The sequence below is a fragment of the Malurus melanocephalus genome, unplaced genomic scaffold (assembly GCF_030028575.1).
Source record: "Malurus melanocephalus ecotype Western Australia unplaced genomic scaffold, MMel_1.1 scaffold_94, whole genome shotgun sequence".
Classification (NCBI taxonomy): Eukaryota; Metazoa; Chordata; class Aves; order Passeriformes; family Maluridae; genus Malurus; species Malurus melanocephalus.
This window is the reverse complement of record NW_026623326.1, coordinates 455,836-477,784: the sequence shown is the minus strand read 5'-3', so window position 1 is coordinate 477,784 and position 21,949 is coordinate 455,836. Positions and strand designations below refer to the sequence as shown.

The 21,949-nt window shown below is 45.9% G+C and overlaps 2 protein-coding genes across 2 annotated transcripts; one reads left to right on the top strand and one right to left on the bottom strand.

Annotated features, from left to right (window-relative positions):
- Positions 1–347: 347 nt before the first annotated feature.
- TSN (translin) lies at positions 348–7,052 on the bottom strand. The gene is made up of 6 exons (XM_057368557.1): positions 6,932–7,052; positions 6,764–6,857; positions 3,877–3,973; positions 2,961–3,076; positions 2,243–2,322; positions 348–1,895 (listed from the first exon to the last, which is right to left on the bottom strand). Exons 1-6 carry the CDS (start codon positions 6,995–6,997, stop codon positions 1,659–1,661), a joined length of 690 nt encoding a protein of 229 aa, XP_057224540.1. The 5' UTR covers positions 6,998–7,052; the 3' UTR covers positions 348–1,658.
- Positions 7,053–7,340: 288 nt separating this feature from the next.
- On the top strand, positions 7,341–11,761 carry NIFK (nucleolar protein interacting with the FHA domain of MKI67). Its single transcript, XM_057368555.1, has 6 exons — positions 7,341–7,501; positions 7,575–7,700; positions 8,380–8,488; positions 9,001–9,212; positions 9,891–9,971; positions 11,184–11,761. Exons 1-6 carry the CDS (start codon positions 7,349–7,351, stop codon positions 11,355–11,357), a joined length of 855 nt encoding a protein of 284 aa, XP_057224538.1. The 5' UTR covers positions 7,341–7,348; the 3' UTR covers positions 11,358–11,761.
- The last annotated feature ends 10,188 nt before the right edge of the window (positions 11,762–21,949 follow it).

Here is a 21,949-nt window from a genome sequence, read left to right as displayed (position 1 = left end):
AAAAAATGAGGACAAACATGAAAGATTATGAGATGCTCTGAAGATAATCTTGCTACCACTTGGATTGGTAATTATAAACTCCACAGCTCTCCTATTTTACTTGGTGAAATCACTCGAAACTAAAAAAAAATATTTAAAAAAAAAAGCCTGTGAAATCTGTTTGCAGCTTGACTTAGCACWTGGCAGTGTTAGGAGTGCACCACTGAACAGCTACAGCCAAAGGGAGGAACTCCATTATTGTCCAAGGASAGCTGAAGGATGAACTGAAATGCTGGTATTTCAGAACAGGCTCCCAGCAAGGGATGCAAAGAACAGCAGATGATCAGACAACAGGCACAGGTACCAAATGGCCAAAATCAAAGAACAGCTTTTATTGTCCAAAATAACCAAGAAACCATTTTCTTCCAATAAACAGAACAATCCCCTAACTCAAACAGTGGTAAGCCTTCACTAAGAAACTGAAACACTAACCAACCCCACATAAACTTGACTGTTCCCATYCATCCTCTGAAGTATTCCTCCTCCTAAAGAAGTTAGCTGTTCTCCTTAACCCTCCTGCACCACCAGAAGCAGAAGAATGGCAAAACTCAAAAGTCATTTAGGACAAGAAACAAGCACATGGGGAGGCATGAGTCTGTCCACTTACACAYATGAAAGAGGCTGTTGGTGTTTGCAAACATCTTGCATACAATTACCTGAAAGTAGGAATTTCCCCGTTTGTGAGATACAAACATTTTATTACACAAATTATAGATTTGTGCTTGTTTTTTTTCATCCCAGGWTACAGGTACAGTTGTAGCCTGTACAGGTTGTTACACTCCCTGCAGTTTATCAGTTTATACTTCTCTATTCAGAAAACTTGGAAGTTAAAAAAACAGAAATCGGTTACACTGAGTTCTCAAGGCAAATCATAATTTAAAACTCTGCATTGTGCCAGTAAAACAAATATAAGACAGAGAAAGCAGATGTCTAAAAAAATCTTGCTCTCCCTGGTAACCGAAATCTTGGTGGAAAAAAAAAGAAAATAAGAGAGAGAGAGATATGCCAAGGTGCAAGACAACAGTTCCAATGGAAGAATTCTCAGGAGTATTTTCACTATTTTCTCAGTTATAGGGGATATATTAACAGAAACCATTAAAAAAGAGATCTGATTCATAAATAGTTTGCAAATCTGTTCAACTCACGTCGGTGAAAATTTAAGAAACAAAAAGGAAAAAAAATCAGCCTTAAAAAAAAGTCAGAATTTATACAAAGCATTTCTTTAGAAGATCCCATTTGTCTGCACTGAGCTGTGTTCTGTGCACACATCTCTAAGAGTGTGTGAGCAGAGACAGCCACAGCTCTTCCCTGCTGGAGCAGGGAAGCAACACTACAGAACAAATGGGAACCTCAGCTCATGGGAGTTACTGATGACTTGCTGCTGTGCAGAGAATGGCACTGTGTGTTTGACAGAGGAACTCCACTGGAAACAGAATCTCCTGTCCTAATCTAGACATGATYTTACAAAACATCTAACACCTGTACTACACCTTTTGTAAGAAAATAGAGAGCAGCTTTGAGCTGCAGTTCTTCTAAACTACTGTAGGAAGGCTTCTCTAGGTACTTCCTAAATTGGCAACATCTGAGGTAATCGATGATGCTGTTCAAATGAGCACCCTTCACTTTTCCCCGCCTGCACCAACTGTTGCCTCCTTATTGAGTCCTCTGATTGACAAGTCATAAACCACTTCCTCAATTTTCTTGACATCGTATTTCAGGCCATCGTAGCGTTTCCTCAGGGAGTCATTCTTCAGGTTGAGGAGGCGGAAGCCAGAATCCAGCTCATTGATAAAGGCTGAGATGCGGAGAGGGCGAGAATAGTCCCCAGCTGTGACACTGTTCACTGCCAGCCTGGCCTGGAGAGGAGACACCGCAGAACATCGGCACAGCGCCCACCCACATCACTCACTGTCCCCATCAGTTACTGTACCAAATGAAGCACTTGTGTTCCAGGCAGTCAGATTATTCACACTTAGATTTACCTTTTTGTTGACCATGGTTCAGGATTTTCAGTCATATGACTAGGTTAAATCTTAAAAGTATCACTAAGGAACACGCAGAGAAGCATCTTGCTACAAATTCAGATTAAGGTGCTGTGTATCGTAATTTCCAGCAACAACTTGGGAAAGTTAAAAAACACATTGCTTTTGTTTATAGGGTCAGTTTCAAACCAAATACATGCATGAATATATGTTTTCCTTACCAGCTCACTGGCCAGAGTTAATACACCAGAAAGATAGTCTTCAATGTCCAGGTGAAAGCCCCGTTCTCGATCAGCTTCAACTGAGACAAAAACAAAGCAGTGACCCGGTGGTGCTGAGCATGATCAAACCCAGCCACCTTAAATTGCATTTGTTTACTGGAGCTAATTTGAAATATCAAATATATGAAATACTATTACAAAATAAAAGTCAGCCTTTTCCTGTATGTGATGTAATTACAGCCTCCCCTCAGTTCTTGATTCAGCATCTTGTACATCCTCAAMTGTACATCCAACAGGGTAACTGGATTTACATCAATATACAGGATATATTTTCCTTACCTTTTTTTTCAAATTTTTTGCTCTGTGTGGATACAACTCTTTTACAGCAAAGAATTTAATCTGTTTTACACACTTTTTAAATACCAAACCAAGAAGTTAGAGAACAAGCTCTCACCTTTGTGTTATTTTGGTACATTTACACACTTTGAATGACCTCCACTGATGAAGAACTTATTAATGAATAAATACTTTTTTTCACATTAGGTTTGCCAATTTCCATTTTCTGAAAATGTGTTGTTTATATAATGAAATCAAATACCAGATAAACTCTGTAACTGATTTCTTAGAAAGAAATTAAGTTCTGCTGTTTCCTTGTAGCTCAGAAAGCTACATCTAAGGTCTTTTTCTCTTTTTCTCTTCAGTTATAACATTAACTTACTCCCAAGTATTTCTGCAACAGCCTCTCGGGTCACTAACGTTTCTGACTCCAAGTAGACTACGAAGGCTGCCAGGAACACCAGCCGCTGCAGCACAAACCTCCAGTGCTCATGAAACCTGCAGAAGAAACACCAGGTCAGGGTATAAATAACTAATGTTTGTTACTGGAGCGTTAGGCAACAAGCACTCATTATGTGTATGCTGTGTTTCCTGCCTTTCCACAGTGCATTTTGAAGTATTTTTCATTTATCAAAATGACACCAGCCGAAAAACATCTCCTTGGTACTCCAGAACTCCACATCCAGGTTACCACGCCGGATGCTGACATTTGCTTGCCCCTCTCAYACACCTCCTCAGCTCCCAGAGTTTTCCAGGCTGCGTTGCCCACAGACAGCCAAAGCTTTCCCTCCCAGCAGATCTGACCTGACAAGATTCTTGTTCTTTGAAATGTTCTTGCCAGGCACTGTCCCCTTCTGGCAGCAACAGAACACAAAGGTGACAACTTCATTTAGTGTCTGCAGAACCAAACAGCCATTTCATGACAGATTTAGAGCTCTGCTTCCAGAAACGCCCCAAACTGAACAACTTAACTGAAATTAATGGAGCAGCAAATGCCCTGGTCTCAGATACAAGGACAGCTCCAGCAGAACACCATCTTCTAAGCTTTCCTTTCTAAAGGAAGTTTTTAGAAAATTAATATACTAAGTATTTTTAGTGAAAATTTACAGCAAAAGCTTGTTTGAGCAAAAGCACTTTTTATCTATGCTGATAAAAACCTCACATTTGTCTACCATGATTTGCTTTTCAAAGAGAAAGAAGCATTCAGCCCATAAATCTTTACATCATTATCCCAAAGCAATGATGCCAAATGCAATTCCCATAAATATTTGTGTCATGCTGCATGTAATCCTGCACACCTGTAATACTGATCAGCAGGAAATTTGGTTTTCAGAGACTCCATCTGTGTCCTCACTGTACCAAAGTGCTCACGAGCCTTCTGACACTTCTTTGGGACTGAAAAAGAAACAGCACAGCATTCAGGGAATTAATATATTCAGGAAGTGTATATTCGACAGGCAGCAGAGGTTTGCAAACAGAGTTTTCCAGTGCAGACAGCTCTATTTACACTCCTTTCTTGTCCAAGATAGGCTACTGACACTTGGAAGCAATTTAAGAAGTATTCCTGGTCACACCATGAGCCAGAGGTAAAGGAGAAAGACTCCTGAATTCCAGCTGCCTCACCTGCTCTGGGCCTTCATTTCAAACCAGTGATGTCCTATCAACAACCAGATCSCAAGCAATGGAACAGCACTGCACACAGCAGCTGGCCCCAAAGGAAGCACACACACCACACTAAGAAATGCTGCTGGACACCTCACACAAAGGACAAGCAACTTTTCTTTCTCCATATTAAAATTTTATTTTTTTCTAATCCATCAGAGTTTGGTTTCATGAGGTGCAATATCCCTTCAGAAAACTTAATTTCCTGCTTATTAAAGATGTATTTGAAGAGCCTGGSTTTCAGCCTGTCGAGCGTGTGTTCCAGCTCTGCAGAGGAACCATCTCYTGTTCCTGTAGCAGCCACCGCCACCTCCCGTTTGCCGAGAGAGTCACAGCCCCGCTGCAACTGCAACGCCAGCGACCGAGCCAAGGGCTCAAACCACAACTTCACTGCAGCCCTCCCACAAACCCTGGTCACGGCCAAAAAAAGGCCAAAGATCAACCTGACACTCCCTCCTGCATCTTCCTGTACAGAGCCAGGATTATCCACAGAACCTAAATCTAAAAGCTGTGATGGTTTTTACCAAACAAGAGCTACCAGGAGTCACTTAAGTGTGATTATAAAACTTCCTTMAGTTAATRAAACATAATTTTTTTTAAAAAAGGGAGGGAGAATGACATGTAAAAAATAAAAGCTTCAGGGAGCAGAATGTGGCAATGCTCCATGTGGCAGCCCGGATGAAAGACRTTTGTGAAGCTCACTGAGAGTTACAGTGAGCCCTCACATGGCTGGGGGGACACAGTGAGGAACACATCTGTACTTGGCTTCTGCCAAAGGAACCTGAGACAGAAATAAACACCCCTTACCATAAAGGCTCAGACAATGCCCACTGACACACGCACAACCCTCAGATTCAAAACATCCTTGCACATCCTCTGGTGTCACCTCTGATGTTSTGCTGTTTCCAGAGCAGACACTGAGGTGGCTCTCAGGCTCCAGGGGCCCTGCCTGTCACACCCCAGCTGGTGTKGGACAACAGCGGGTGCAGCACACCCCGCCCTGCCCAGCTTTCTGAGCAGCTCTCCAGCTCCATTTGGGACAAGGAGCCAAGGAAGCTTGTGCAAGGTGACATTTTAAAAGCCACTGGCTGATAGGGGAAACTGTCCTTCATCAAACTTCAAACTAYCCCGTTCTACTAACAGAGCTCACCCCACTCCTTACCCTTCTCTCTGGGAGGACAGATTGCTCAGCCCAGAGCAAACCCTTTCCCTGTTCCCACTGATTCTCTGTTGTCTCMTTGAGTTTTCATCACTCCCTCAATTGAGGATGCAAGAATAAACAAACTATCAACCAGGAGGCTGCAGGAAGAGTAAATCATCTCCCACTTATGCTGGTACAAGRGATGGGGAACAACTGGCAAAACAGCTTCTGCAGGAGCTGCAATTCAGGGCAACACAGCTACAGCTGTTACGCTGTCACCTGTGAACTTGCAGTAATTAACAGAATTTTTATTTTTTTATTATTAATTTATACAGTTTATTCTCATTTAATATTTTTCTAGTTCAATATAGTTTATTAAGAGTGTTAATAGTTTTCCTTAYGTCTTGGGCTGAAAACAATCAGTCAGCTCTGCAAGTGAATAAAAATGCACTTGGGAAGGCTTGTTCTATTCCCCTTCAGARGGTGGCCTGCATAAACTCCTCTCAAGAGTTTCCAGCAAAGTCTGAATGGTTAATTGTTCTCACAAGATATTAACTGACCAGAAAAAAATCCCCAGCTTTTAAGCAAGATATTTAAGTTTATTCCAGTAGTTTCACCAATAAGCTGATAAATAAGGGAGCACAAAGAGCACATTTGACACATGCTCTCATGGCCTGGAGGAAACGGGCTGGCCCAGAAACGTTCTGTACAACACCTCAGAAGCCTGAAACCAGGCTAGCGACAATCCAAACCTCCAAAGCTGCACAACAATTCCTGCTGCTCAAACATACATTAAGGGCAGCTGCTGCTTTTTCAGCCTTTGCAGATTTCTTATGTATTTTGTTCGATTTTATACACGCACATAGAATCTGTCTTTTATAAACCAGATTAAAGTAATTTTTCCCCCCTTCCCAAACCATCCTGAACACCCTGAGCGCTCAGGACCATAGCTTTTTGGGTGTGGGGTTAAGATGTGGTACGGGTTCACTGATACAAAGACCCAACAGGMGATGATAAAACAATCTCTGTGTATGCCACTTACAACGAGACCTAAGAGCCAACTCAGCAGCCCAGGACCAGAATACRTGGAAAAGAACACACTGCTCTGCACCGAGACAGAAAAGCACCATGCTARGGAGGGGACAAAGGGACAGAACTTAGATGCTCCCTCAGGCTGAATGGCAGCTTTACTACTTGTCTGACTTGAAACCTCCCAGCTGCGCCCTGCTCTCCCCAGCAGCGCCCGGAAAGCCCGCGCTGGACGCCCCGGGAGTGACCGGTGCCTGGAAACGGGGCCCAGGTAGAGCAGCCCTACGTGCTCCGAAGGGCACTCCCGCCCCCAGCCGTTCCCCTCTGCCCGGGGGCGGCGGCGCGGCACTCACTGTGCTGGAAGCCGGGTCCCTGGTGCACGCCCTGCAGCAGCGTCAGGATCTCCCGCGCCGTCTGCTCCAGCGCCTGCACCACCTTGCGGATCTCCTGCGGGCACAGCGCTCCGTCAGCCGAGGCACCGCCTCGCCCGCCCCCTCCCGTGCCCGTGCCCGCCCCGGCACCTCTCGGATGTCCTGGTCCTGGCCGAGCGCTCCCTGCAGCGCCGCGAACATCTCGCTCACCGACATGGTGCCGCCGCTTCCCGCCCACGGGGCCTTCCGCACCGCCGGCGCGCCGCCAGCCCGSGAACCGCCGGACCGCGCCGCGCCGGGCTGCCCCGCGCACCGCCTGAGCGGCCGCAGCTGCTAGGATGGGCAGAGGGCGGCTCGGGAGGGTGCCCAGAGCGGGCTGCTCGCCCCGGGGGACAGTTGGTCACTGCAGGGCGGGAGTTGTCGCCCCGATGGTGTCCGTGTCTCAGGAGGCCGAGCCCGGTGGGGCCGCGCCAGGGCCCCTCCGCACCGTTGCCGGGAGACGGCGTCGGGCCGCGCGGCGCCGGCGCGAGGGCGGTGACGCAGTTCCGGCGGGCGCGGGGAGGCAGCATGGCGGCGGAAGCGGCCATGGCGGCAGAGGAGCTCGCAGCGCCCGCGGCTGCCCCGGCTGTGAAGGCGGCGCCGCTCCTGGCGCTGGAGCCGCGATTGCAGCGCCAGTTCCAGCAGAAGGTGCAGCGGGCCCGCAACAAGCGGGCGGACAAGGTAAGTGGGGCGGCCAGGCGGGGCGGCGCGGCGAGTCCCGGCCCAGGCTGACACGGTCGCTCTGTGCCCGCAGGAGGAGCTGACGCCGGGCGTGGTGTTCGTGGGGCATCTCCCACGGGGTCTGTGCGAACCGCAGCTCCGCGAGTACTTCGGGCAGTTYGGGACGGTGACACGGCTGCGCCTCTCCAGGAGTAAGAAGGTGAGGAGCGGCCCCGCCGCGGTTGCGGCCCGTGCGGTACCGGAGTGGGGCGGAGCGCTCGCCGCCGGCTGCCTGAGGCCGGGCCGGTCACTCTCCCTGACCCCCGGGGCCGGGCCGGTCACTCTCCCTGACCCCTGGGGCTCCCCGCTTGCCCTCCATGGCCCCGGTAACGCGCAGAGGCCGCAGCGCCCTGAGGCCCTCGGGGCCGCACGTGGGACGGGCGGGGGCGGTCTCGTACCGACGGCCACGGCTCTTCTCATTTTTTTCTGTAAGTAAATTCACCCCAGTGGGAAGTGTTGCCGGAGCCCACCAGTTCAAGATACAACGTGAAGTGCCACGATTCTGTTTTAACTTACTTGTTGTTTAATAAATCTAATTTTTTTTCTCACTTCTGGGTTTGTTATCACATCATAAGACCTCTGTGTACACATGGAACAGCACCAGTGCAGGGCACCTTTGTGTTTAACGAGTAAATACGGATGAGCAGTTTGTTTCATGTGCAAGTATGTATTCTACAAATAATATACCAATTTAGGACTAAATCTGCTGCTTTTCACGATTTTAGGGAACTTTTTGAAATTACTTGTGGTTAGSTGAGAATGGGCTCTAACTTTGGAAGAATAAAATAATTTTAATAGAGTACCAAAGCATCATTTCGGCTTTCTCTCTTGTCACACAGACTGGAGCCAGCAAAGGCTATGCATTTATGGAGTTTGAGTCTGATGATGTGGCCAAGATTGTGGCAGACACAATGAATAACTACCTGTTTTCTGAGAGACTGTTGAAGTGTAAGTATAAGCTGAATTTTAAGTCCTCTAATATGCAAAGGAAACTTGTAGTTATTTCAGATATCCTTTTGCACTGTGCATAGAACCTTAGGGTTTTTTTATAAAGTTTTGTTCCAGAAATGTTTTCTATGGGGTTGAGCTTGTCGTCATGTGTGAAGAGCATGCTCAGCAACCTTTTGGTCACTACTACTGTTTTTTCTTATGGTCTGATAGTTTTCCTAGCATGATTGTGTAACATGAAATCTCAGGGAATGGTTTGGTTTGCTGTAGAGACAGTTCCTTTCATATGGAAACTCCTCGCCACGTGTAACTGCTGCAGCTGTTGGCTGTAAGGTTTGACATAAGGGCCTTTTTTTAATTAAAATGTTGATGAAATCACTGAGTTTCTCAGAYACGGTTACATTAAAATTTTCTTTGTAAAGGGTTATGAGGTACACGTTGTAAAACAATAAACAGACGCTGTTGGGTGAGGGGGAGCTCTGCTGTAACCCCATGTCCTGTGTTTGGTACAGGTCAGTTCGTGCCTCCTGAAAAGGTCCATGAAAACCTCTTCAARGACTGCAAGAAGATGTTTCGGAAGCCTTCCCAGCCGGCTGTCCGGCGCTACAACAAGGTCCGCTCCCTCGTGGAGAAGGCCAAGATGACAAAGCGCCTGCTGCGCAAGGAGAGGCTTTTGCGGAAGAAGCTGGCTGAAAAGGGSCTCGAGTATGACTTCCCAGGATTTGTAAGTTTGGCATCTTTTCAATCAGTGTGTTAGTCAAGATGTGTTTCTAGGGTTGTGCAGAATACATGGACATGATGTGTTTTGTGTGGAGCTGGAGCCCAGGGAGGCTCAGTTGTGTTAGGAACTGTAGAGAAGCTCCAGGAATTCAGCGTGGTGCTGTTGCTGGGCTGCACTTCRTGTGCTTGTGGATTTACTTGTGGAGAAGTAAGTAAGTAACCACAAAGGGGAGATGTTCCTTTTCTTCTGTTGGTACAAGCAGTTGGGTATTCTGTGGTTWAATGCTGGAGTTCAGATTCCCAAAGAGCAGAGGGGCTTTGCCTGAGCCCTGTGGGAGGCGGGCAGAGCAGGGGTTTGAAGGCAGTTCCCAAGACCAGAACTTCCGTCCACAGCCCCTGCATGTTCCTCTGCAGGGTGCTTGGGTCAAGTACTTGAGTTGTTTAATGCTGTTTGCTTAATGCTGTTTACCATGCATTGTTTTTAAAATGCAGTAACACCTTTTCTTGTGTTGCTTTGGGTGTTTTTGTTGAAACCAAATCACCTCTGTGTCAGTCAGTTTACYACTTTAAACCTATTTGCTGTAGCAATGATGTAATTACGAAATGAAGAAAGCTATGAACTGTTAAGTGACTGCATCTTCACACAAATGTGTAGTCATCCACCTGGTGTCTTGCTTCCTAGGCTGCACAGGCACTTTGCAAAAAGAGAAAAAGAATGAAAACATCCAAGAAATCAAAACTGAACGTTTCTTTGAGTAGCCAGGTAAGACAGACCAGTCCTGATGGTGTCCAGTATCACTCTCTGCCATTCACCCTAGGGCAGATCTTTGAGGTCTTCAGCTGTCACCTTCATACTGGTTTCAACACACAAAAACCTTGACATGGTTTGCTTGGAGATGTTTGTGTCAGAAGTAGCTCCTTTGAGATGTAATAACACTCTTGAATGCAGGGAGGGGGGGTGATTGAATCCTTGTGATTCTTTCTCCTGTGGGAGTATTCAGCAGCAAGGGCTTCTGCTCAGCATGTTGAACCCAGCAGTGCCTGTCCCTCGGTGTGTCTCCTGTCAGCCTCTGCTGTTCGGCACTCCCTTGAGGCTGGGGGAGTGCAGGGTGCTGGGGACAGGCATCTGTGCACCACCTACATCTGTGCTTTAAACTGACACAACATGATCTCCTTGATGGAATCCTGTTGGACCATGTTACAGTGCCAGCCTGTTTTGATCTAAAGGAAGTTGAATTGTTAATACAGTCTAGTGCTGTCTGTCCCCATTTCCATACTGTATTGTCCCTCCTACTCKGTGCTCTCCAGGCCTGGTATTTGATGTTTTGGTAAAAAAATGCCATGTAAAAGTAGCAGTAGCATGAAAGGGCAGTTCAGGTCATCTGGACTGAGATTTGAGATACTGACAGTCAAAAAGTCTGTAAGGCATTAACATTTCTGTTCTGTTTCATCACTGTTGTGAGTTTGGCAGAGAGGTTGTTTGTTAGGGGCTTTTTATTATTACTGAATTTACTTGTGATAATTGGGGCATGGCTGGTTGTTAGGAAGACAGGATAGCACATTCTGTCAGCTGAGTTCTGAGGACTTACTGAGGTAATGAAGCTGGGATGTTTCAGCTCTGCTGTGAAATTGAATGTGGTATTTCTGTATGCTGGTCTGAAATACACCTCCCCCACCTGTTGGCCTGATTCTCTTCCACTTGACTTTCTTGATGCTTTGGWCAGGAAATACAAAGTTTAGAAAGTAAATGTGCATATTAACATATTAGAAAATGTGAAATAATTTCCATTTGCCTTTCATATACTTCTTCAAAGGTGACACTTTTATCCAAAGAAACAATGTCTACAAAAGTAGCTAGTTAGAAAATAATTTTTTGAAGAAGAGCTGGGCTGAGGTGTCTTGTGGTACCTCAGGGGCAGTGACAACTTTCTGGCAGATGGCTTTGCAGTGAATCCTGTTTTTCTGATCTCTTCAGGCTCCTACTCCAGTCTGTACTCCAGCAGTGCTCGAGCGCCGGAAAGCTGCTCAGGTGGATGATGAAACAGAGGATGAAGTAACTCTCAAGCTTCCCTCTGCCAGTGCTAAGARTGCTGTGCAGAGACCAAAGAAGCAGCCAAGGCAAAGACCAAACCTGAAGAAACAGAAATAAGACTTAAAATTTTAGTGGCTGTAGCCATATTTTTCCTCAGCTTAAAAACTGTTGAGGTGGAGCTTCTACCAGTTCTGCTGCCCTCTGGGCTTGGTTCATCCTGCCTAGACTGTTTCAGTTTTTCCTAGGCAAGGACTCTGCTCACAAATCCTCTCCATCTGGTTTAACCATCAAGGGACCTACTGTCCTCTGTGCTTTTGAAGATCTTGACTTTGTGCTCACAAGTGCCCATACTGTGACACAGCTACAGTTGTCCCAAAATCTTCAGTTAATTTTGTAACTTGTATCTAGAGCTCAYTATTTGAAAAGAAAATGTGAGGCAGTCCATTCAGAACTTGCTGATGCAAGCAACTGTATCTTAAATTTATGACAGGTTATTAAAAAAATCAYCACTTTTTAACTTTTTTGGCTCTTGGTAATGGTTCTTCTGTTTAACTGAATGTCTGTGTTTTGTGTGAGTTCTCATTTATTTACTGTGATTGAGGCTCTCAAGACGATGCACCAATAATCAGAGCAGTCTGGGTTCTACTGGCAGTTCTGTTGTCCTTTGTCACTGCATTTTAGTTTCACTGCCTGCATGAAACAAGGATATCTTCTGCTCCAAGGGGTGATAAGCACATTGAAATATTGTAATAAACAGGAATGCAAAGGCAGATTTTTAACAGCAGTAGTATGAATTCAGAGAATTGAGTGTAGCTTTTTGTTGTGCATTAAGATTTGTTCTTGTTCCAGCTAGCCTGTCATTGCAGATGGCAGATATCCAATCCTGTTTGAAAAGCAGTTTGACTGTGCAGTTAGAATTTGGATTTTTTTGCAAATCTGAGCTCTSTAGAAATCCCAGTTCGGGTTCTGTGCACGTACTTCACCTTCATATTTTATTGTCTGAGATTAAACGCGCAAATGCGGTTGGCTGCTGGTCAGGCTTGGCAGAATTTCAGAGGAAAGCCCAGGTGATAATAAACAGCTAGGTAGGTTGCTGGCASTAATTCCTTGGCTATTTTAAAACTTGGAGTCCTGGCAGTGAAAAAGGAACCTAAAATAAACCATTGRCCTTGCTGATCCTGATCTATCTGGYCTGATCACTGGAAYAATCATGGGATCATAATGACATTGTCTTGGTGACTCAAATTAGATMATTCTCCTTTGTTGAGAAGGCCCCTTGGATGAGTGAATCTGTATATCAAACATTTCTGACCTTGGGCAGGCCAGGGAATCTCTTCACCACCCCAATGGTCACAGACAGTCCTTGCCTTTAACGGAAGTGCTGCTGCACACATCTGCAGGCTCTCTTCCCTGGGCCTTGTTGATGAGAAACAGGCAGTGCTTGCACCCCAACCCRTGGGAAATAATGCTCAGCTAAGGTTTGAGATACGCATGATCACAGTGGTTGTCAGAATTTGCTTATTTCTTCATAAGTGATGTGTGGCTCTTGAAAAACTTCCACCTTGATGTCACACAGCAGAGAGCAGCAGAAAAGATGCAAAATGCATCTGCCCAGAAGAGACAGTTTTGTTTTAAAATCCATGTTCCTAACTTTGTGTTGGGCAGATAAAGGTGGCTGTTAGGTCAGGATGAACTAGAAATGTGGCTGCATTTCTCCTGGTGGGAGCGGAATCTCCCGGGCGCAGCCTGACACCGGGGGGCAGCACGACTCAGCTGTGTGGACATTCTGCAGCACAAGGATTCCCAGGGTTTGTAAAGAAACGGCTCTCCAGGCAGTGAGGGCTGAGTGGCTGCATTGGTGTGACTCACGCGTCTCTAACGGCTTGAAAATACATGAGAAACCTGATATGATCTTAACCAAAAACGCCCATTTCTGTGGTGCTGTCACAAGTGCTCCTTCCTAAGTTGTTGAGTCAAAGCTGCTCTGAGAAAAAAACTCAGTTTATCTGAGTAACATGTCCGGTGCAGTTCCATGTTCCCTTGAAGCCTGAATGTCTCCATTGCTGTGYTTCCCATTCCAACACCTTGGCCTGCATTTCGAACCTGGAGTTGCTTTCTTCCTACTCTGATTCTGTTGCTGTGCTCCTCTCTGTAYCCAGTGTTCTTTCCCTGTCTGTGTCCACTTGCTGCTTTCTTCCATGTTTGACTCAGTAGCTTCTTCTCATGTTCCTTGCAGTGCCAGGGCTATCCTGCCTGGCTGCAGGAGCTGCTGCACGTCCCCTGCACGAGGGACTTTGGCTTCTGCAGGTCTTTTGGAAAGGTTTGTGCCTTTAAGCTAAACCCCTGGCTGCTGCTGGCTCTCCAGAGTCACAGAGCAATGTGAGCTTTGATGGGAAGACGTTCAAGAAAACTGCTTACAATAAGYGTTGCTTCCTGTGGTAATTTTCCTTTGCCTTCCTTTTGTTTGTTCATCTTCCTTCAATTGAGATCAGCTTAGATGGCAATTCTGAAAAGCAAGGAAGGAAAATTCTGTGTTGCTTGAAGAAAGCACAACAATACCCAGGCTACAGCAAGAAACTCTCCGCAGAAGGGCAGCTTTTCTTGGTGATAGTTTCTGTTTTTAGGCTGCCTGTGTTATTAATACACTGCTGTCCAGGGAGATGTACGTAAGCAGAAATTCAGACATCTGATACTTGCCAAACATAGTTTCCATAGCAAGTGGACAGATGTGCTGTGTCATGAGTTATGCCCCAGTCCCTGCACTGAGTCTTATTTCTCATCTCTCCAGTCATTTGTAAATCTTGGACAAACACAAACCTCCTGGCCACTGATTTTAGGGCAGGCTCAAAGTTGTTTTTCCTGGGATGGTAGGAGTGTTGGGGCTATGGTTTCAAGGCATGGCTTGCAAGTGCTCTGCCTTTCAGTTAAGAATGACTCGGTGGAGCTGTTTTGCTGAACACTCATGTATGTATTACTGCTTTCAAGCAGTAAGAGAAACTTAAATGCTAGCCAAGCCTGCTAGTCTACACTCATTTATGACATTATTACAATTTCTCTGATTTGCAGGAGGGAGTTGGGTTTTAGAGTGCTCACCACTTCCTGGCACATGAAGTACTGGAAGTAAAAGAATGGGAGGTAGGGGCGAGAAAAGCAGAATTGCCTGACGGAGGAGAAAGGAATGATGAAGCCAATGCTCGCCTCTCAATAAAAAGATATTGGTGAATGTGGCATGGTTAGACTGCCCAAAATTAAAGATGCAGTTTTATGTTTTCCTACTTGTTTTGCCTGTTAGATGTGCTGTGGGATGCAGGGAGCATAAGGAGGGTGCTGCCATCACAGTCCAAGKGCTGGTGCTTGTTCATGAGGCAAGTGGAGGAGGAGAGCAGGCCGGGCAAGTGACACTTGCTCTTGCCAGTGCCAAGCCTGTTCGCTCGCATACCTGGCTTTGAGAATGGCTGCAGCCCCGAGGAGCAAGGCTGAAACCTGTCTGCAAATGGCTCAGGGTGCAAGGGAGGACTTGGGCATGGCAGGTGAAAGCTAAGCAAGCAGGTATACAGGAATGTCATCTCCATTATGTGTTTTCCAGGAATACCCAGAAATCCTCTTGGACCAGACTCCTTCATTGTCSAAGATGCTGTTCAAACACATTCTTTTTTCCTGAATTCAGGAAATCTAGCCCCTAAATTCTTGAAATGTCTAGCTCTAGCAGCAATGATCTGCACTTCTTAGCCAGAGGTATGCTGAGGACCACCCCAGGGTGCTGCTGGAACGGTGGGGAGGCCCTTCTGTGTCAGGCTGCTGCTGCCACTGCTAATTCAGGCACATCCCTCCTTGCCCAAGGGCAGCAGCTGACAGAGCAAGCTGAGGAAATGGTTAACTGTGAGTGAGAATTCCTGAAGTGAAACACTTTCTTCCATGCTGGGTGCAGCAAGGCCTCTCACCACTTTTTCCACCCAGCATTAATTAAGCATTTGGCAGGGACAGAGATCTTGGCTGTCCTGGGAGGCTCGGAGCAGTTACACACCTGCGTGTCTGTGGCCAGTAGCCGTGTGGTTCTCCTGTACTGGGAAAAGAAAAGGAGAGGCTCCTACTCGAGTCTTGGCTCTGATCAGGGAAGAAAATGCTGGTTTATAATTGACTTCAAACGTGTTATTGAAGAGAGGCAGAATTATGAGGACTAGCTGTGCAGGACTTTGAGGCAGCAAGGTGGGTGTCTGCAATGAGCCACAACCACTGGGGTCACTTCCTTTCCCTGTCTGCTCATTTGACCCATCATGTGGAGTCTGGGGCTTGGCCTGGGTTTGAAACTTGTTTTAAAGAACAGAAAGGAAAAAAACCAAATAAATCTAATTTTTATGATAGTGATTTTGGAAAGCCCTGTTGTTTTCTGTGTGTTTTTCCAGTGAGCAGGTGCAGACCTGGAAATCAGGCTGCTTGCTCTGCAGTGAGGCATTGCTGCCAGTTTCCCACAAGGGCTTGCACAAACCCCAGTGTGCTGGTGTACTGTTTTTTATTTTTAAACAAGCAGGAAAGGAGTTACTTCTGTCAGGGTGGCTTCAYAAGGCTGACAGCATTGCAGCATTTTGAGGGTGAAGGCAGGATTTGCCTCTCTGCTGTGCTTGCTCAGTTACTGTTTCTCACAGACAGAGCCACGCAGGGGGAAGTGAGCAGCATCTGTGCCAGCTGTGCAGGAGCAGCAGCACTTTGTCACCTGCAGTATTTTTATTTCTGTTGATGTGAGAGCTGGAAGGGCTCTGCTGTGATTTTCAGGTGCTGGGCTGTATTTGCAGGTAGAAGAGGGCCTGTTAGAAGAGGGCCTGTTAGAAGAGGGCTGGGTTCATCTGCCTGAAATAGATGGCAGAGGAAATATAAGACAAATCAATCAAGTTTTCCTTCAGCTATCCCACACAAAGATGTAATGTTTGTGGTTTATTAAAGTGTGTTCTRTTGAACTTATCCTTAAAGACAAATTCCAGGTTTGGAGCTGCTGGAGCTTTGTGATTGGTCTGGCAGGAGCTATGCAAGTGCAAGGGACTGGTTCCAGAGGCAGTATGGATTCTYCTAAGGCAAAGCTGTCCGTTGGTGTAATGTCAGTGCATCCATATCAGATCAATCACAGCCTAAGTTTTTACCCTGAGAACTACTACCTCAGCATTTTTTCCCCATCAGCTCATAATTTTACCAGATGAAATCCTGCTGTGTTAATAAATAGTACAGAATCAACCAGTTGGTTGTTAAGACTTATTTGGAGTTAGTGATTTGGACAATTTKGTTTGGGTAGGCTGCAGGTGTATGTTTGCCATTCAATGTCAGCCCTCCCATTGCATTCTGTAAGAGCTTCCATTAATTTCAGTAGAAATCTGCATTTGGKGTGAAGGGTGACCTAATCTTTAAAAAGGATCTTAATCCACTTAGCCTCTCTTGCAAAGCTCAGCATTTTTTCCTTGTCAGGAGCAGACTGCATTCCTAACCTTGATGTGTCACTTTCCAGTTGGCTTAATATTTGGGTGAGGATAAAAAGGAAATGTTTTTCAAAGAGTGAAAGAACCCATGCTGGTAAGGTATGTGCACGTGTGATGTGCAAGTAATAAAAAAAAGGAGATATGAGCATAATTGTGTTTGGATGGTGGAAAAAAAATAGCAACAGCAGATGACTATGGAGAACAAGCACAGGAAGAGGTAAATCTATCTGAAACAGTGTAAATGGGAAACAGTGAGGGAAGCGGAAATGAGGCTGAAATGTTGTTGAATGTAAATTTATGTGCAAGACAAAAATAGGGCTCCTGTAATTTTGACCTGTGAATGTCTCTTCACAGAGGCCTGAGGGCAGCCAGGAAAAATATAGGTGCAAATATAGGYCCTGGTGYCCATGCCTTSGTAAGACCAGAGGTGATCTTCTAGKCTACTACGTTAAATCTAGCACGGCTCAGAAAGCATGAAAAACTGTTGCCAATAGCCTGTGTTCAGTTTTGGAGGGTTTCAGCTCAGGCTTTGGTCACAAAACAAAGAATGCTACAATTAACACTAATTGGTACCTTCCTTGATGTTTTGGTCAGGGAGAATGAACCATTCCCTGCCTTCCTGGAGGCAGTCACTCCAGGTCAGGGGAAGAGGCCTGTGGGGCTGTCGCATGGCTCACAGGACCTTCCTGCCAACGGGAAATCTCGAATCCAACCCAATTCACACTGCCTGAGGACTACCTGCTTTGTACAGGATGTTTCTCCTTGGGTGGCCAAATGTCTGCAAGGAGTGAACACAGGCAGACGTGCCCATGTGCACACGATGAGCCTTGAAGCCATTTGCTCATTTCCCTTTAATCAAAACCTTCTGCTGTTGCATTTTCTTTCTGTTTGGTGACTGAAGCGAAGCTTCATGTGCCTTCACGTGGGAGTTAAGTGGGTCAGTGGGATGCTTTGTTCGTGGCAGCTCTCACGTGGAAAAAGTCCGATGCAAAACRCTAAGGCTTGGCAGGAAAGTGCCAATTAAAGATAGCGGTGCAGGAACACATTGTGTGAGCTGAAAGTGCTCAAATCTGGGGCTGTGACAACTGTCATGTGCAAAGGAAAGAGCAAGGAATTATTAAATTGCACGTTGATCTGAAGTACTTGTGCTTTCCCTGCTTTAAGTGTTTGTTCTCATGCAGTRTGGACGAGGAGTTTCCCAGGTAAGTGAGGGGTGGAAGGGGTGAGTCACACAGGGGGCCTGTGCCAGAGTGGGATCAGCAGCACTCARAAGTTGGGTGCTTGGACTTCACCTTGTGTTCGCTCATGGTATTTACCTCTGTGCCAGCAGCAGTCCAACCTTCTCCTCAGCACGGCACAAGGCTGTGCAGGTGACATGTGCAGGAGATGTAAGTGCCAGGAGATGGCAAAGGAAGAGATGCATTGCTGCATTCAGTCAAGTGAAGTTGTTCTCCCCCTTAGCCATGCAAGTAGTGAAGCTGGGACAGCACATAAAGGAAATGTGGCTTTCTTAGACTGCATAGCAGTATGCTCAACTCTAGGGAAGCAACCCAGGGGCAGCCAAGTTTTGACACTGCTGTCCTCTGCTATTATGGGCAGCTACATCATCATAGTGTCATTCATAAATAMAGACATTTCTCCTTGAAGCACCAGGCCCTCAGATTTCTGAGCAGATGTTGTGCAAAAGGGCCCTGAAGGAAAGAGGAAGTGCAGGTCATTCAGGTATGATCAGTGTTTCTGCTGAAATAGAGCCAGTCCATCCATCTGCTTCCCACTAGTTTTATTTATGTGTTTTTATTTGAAAGAGCAGTCTTGGTAATTGAAAGTCAGGTTATCCTTACATTTCTTTATTTTTAAAAAGTTTTCTGACTTTGCTTTCCCCTTACTTAGAGCTTTCTGTGTCCTCATTGCAGATGTCCATAATTTCATCTCTWTTTTCACCTTGCAAATGGGCTGTGCTTTGTTTTGCAAGTGTATAAGCACACAGCTCCTCGTATCCGACCTAACCTTCCTCAACAAGCAGGAAACAGTGTACTTTGAAGGTGGACTCATTACAGAGATACGTGCAGCTTCACTGGGAACAATATCCTCTCAGGAGACTTTTTTGCTGCAYGGGTCTCTTTGTTTTGGAGACAGGTAAGTAAATGGAGATCTTTCAGAAATGAGAACATAGTAAAAAGTATGTTTTTTTTTTAAGTATGTTATGGATAATGGTAGTTCCAAATGTCTGCTGTTGAGCCAATGGTAGTGGCCTGGTAGAAGGCCTGGTCAAGCAGTCTCATGTGATGATAGCAGCAGCTCCAGTGGCTACTCTTGTTTCCTTCAGAGTCCYCTCTGCACCCCAGGATGAATCCCCAAGGACTGCTTAGCAATATCCCAATCATTACCTAACAATAACATTGGAGAAGCGGAGTTATTCCTGCAGACTGGATTCCATCCAGAAGCTCAGATCTGGTTGCCCTTGGGGTATCCTGCCTGTCTCCATGGCATGCTTCCATTGGGAACTGTCACAGGCGATGGATGCACAGGTCCATCACAGRTGTGTCAGAACTAATGCAGAGTGATGGCCCTGGGAAAGCTGAGGGGCTGTACCATGGAATCGACGGCACAATTAAAGAATACTCAGATTAATGTTAAGAAGCCTAAAGGGCAAGAATCATTACAATGCTTTCACCTTCTACTTTTAAAAAGTTGGAAGAAAACCTGCAGGTTACAATGTATTTTGGACTTCTTTTCCTAATGAAAATGAGGCGTATGTGACCAGTCTGTCTGTCTGCTTCTATTCAGCTGTCAGGCTAACCCCCTCATTTTTCCTTCTCAGTGTTTAGAGGGGAGGAAACAATCTCAAGTTTCATGAGAAATGGATGAGAGAAATAATCATTGCCAGCCTCAGGGGAAGGCAGGAGGGAGCTCGGGAGTGGTGTGATCCCTTGTGATGGAAGGCTGCCCTTCCATCTGCACGTGGATACAGCCTTGGACTAATCCCACCATGCCACTCTGTCCCCTTGGAGTGTCACAGGACACACAAAGGAAGGAAGGGCTGCTGACAGAGCAGGGCGGATTAGAGGGACAAAGAACACAGACCTGTGACAAACCAGGCACCATTAGTGCTGCTGCCCATGGAGCAATTCGGTTGCCTTGTTCTAAAAGTCTCTGCAGGGAGCAAGGAAACTCATGCGATAACAAAAAAAAAGTCAAACATTAGAGCTGATCAAGAGACAAATTTATTTCTATGCAGAGATTTTACCTGCTTTACAACAGAAGTGTGAAGAAAGCACATGMAGACCATGTCTGTCAGTTGCACAATTGAGGAAGCTTCTAAGTTTTGTTCAGTTGTTGTCCCCCAAAGTCTTGCAACAAAAGAGAAAATAAAAGCCATATTTTCTGTGCAGGTTTTATCTAGGGAGAGAGAAAAAAATACTTCAACCTGTGCCAGCTACATTTCTCAGCATTTCTTTACGAAGCCTTRGGCTGCCAAACAGTGACTGTAGAATCACCAGAAGAAAGAATCTGTGAAAAAAGGTCAAACAATTATATCAGAAGGCAGTTTTGGGAGATTTCCAAAATAAATGCCTCTTTATTGTAATCCTAAGAGAACAAATTCACAGCAAATATGTAATAAACAAAAAAATAATAAATGTGTGATACAAAGTTATTGATTWCTTACTAAAACTAAATGAAATGTTGCTTATCATAATTCACCTAACTTAAAACTATTCCGTTTTTATCTCATTTTCTTGCTTAAAATGAAAAGTGAAGGTATTTTGGGAACAGAGAGGGAACTATCTAGATKCTCTGAGAGAACGTTGCCTGTAGTTCTAGCAGATCCAGATGAAATGGAACAATTGGTCCTTTATTAATTGACTCATGATCCCTGTCCTCAGCCACTGTTGGGAGACTACAAAGCAACAGAAGGGCAAACCACCAGAGGAGTTGTGTTTGCAGAACTGCCCAACCAGGGAGGGAAACACTCAGCACATGGRCTGTGCTTCCTYTGGGAGCAGACAGAGTGAAATGGGSACTGGGAAGCCACAATAGGTGAAGCAGGGCTGTTGTGTATCTGCTGTGGGTAGTGCTTAGCCAGTTAGGGCTCTCAGGAGATTAGCYACTGCCTGGGGGTGAGAACCATGGTAATTTCTAAAGCTGGTTTGTAATCACCTGCTTTCAGTGTACTCAGAGCTGGCATCCTTTTAAGCACTAATATCCCCAGCTTTCTCTTGACATCTGTGCAGCCTGTTCCAGACTTTACATTCAGCCTGTGCYGATGGCTTCGTGCAAAGCAGCGGTTTTGTATTGCTCTGGATGGAACCTGATGGCAAAAAAGAACATATTGGCAAATCTAGGATTATTTGGAGGGGGCTTGCCAAAAGTCATTGCCGTGCCAGAGCCCTGAGCCAAGGAGAAGGCCATTATTATTTCACAAAGTTATGAATGAAAAGCAGTAATTTGTTCCACATACAGCTCTCCCATGTTTTGCTGGCTTAGGCTCCAAGCTTGTTGGGAACTGCAGTGTTTGGAGGTCAGCTGCCTTYTGCAGTGCAGAGGATGAGGACAGTGGTGGTTTGAGGGGACACAGACGTTCATTCMCCACAACCAACAGGAGAAAAGCAGTCATAAGCCTAGGAACAAGATGGTCAAATACATCTTGGTCAAGAGCTTCTGCACAGGGCATTTATTTCTCATTCTCATCTCAGTTATAGAGTGGGAGCACTGCAAATCGTTCCATGGAGGAAGAATTAGTTGCTTTTAAATGCAGCTTTTTAACKGAGGCTGCACAAAACAAAGAGATAYGGAGCAGGTCCAGTGGAGGACAACAAAGATGATTAAGAGACTGGAGCATCTCTGGTAGGAGAAAAGGCTGAGAGAATTGGGGCTGTTCAGCCTTGAGAAGAGATGACAGAGGCATCTCATCCAAATCTACAAATATCTAAAGGGGGATGTCAAGAGGATGGATCCAGGCTCTGCTTGGCGGTGCCCAGCAACACAGGAGGCAACAGAGGAGGCAACGAGCAGAAACTGATGCATAGGAAGTTCCACCTGAACATGAGAAAGAACTTCTTTACTGTGCAGTGACCACGAGCCASAGCTTGTTCACAGAGTGTGGAGTTTCCCTCACTGGAGACATTCCAGAGCTGTCTGGACGCAATGCTGTGCCATGTGCTCTGGGATGGCCCTGCTTGAGCAGGGAGGTTGGACCAGGCGATCTGCCGTGTCCCTTCCAGCCTGAGGCATTCTGTGATTGTGTGG

Excerpts from the sequence above, each read along its gene's own strand:
- TSN (XM_057368557.1), bottom strand. The coding sequence starts at position 6,997 with ATGTCGGTGAGCGAGATGTTCGCGGCGCTGCAGGGAGCGCTCGGCCAG. Across the intron at positions 6,858-6,931 it reads AGGACCAGGACATCCGAGAG|GAGATCCGCAAGGTGGTGCA; the intron begins GTGCCGGGGCGG and ends CTGTGCCCGCAG. Across the intron at positions 3,077-3,876 it reads CCTGCTGATCAGTATTACAG|GTTTCATGAGCACTGGAGGT; the intron begins GTGTGCAGGATT and ends TTTCTTCTGCAG.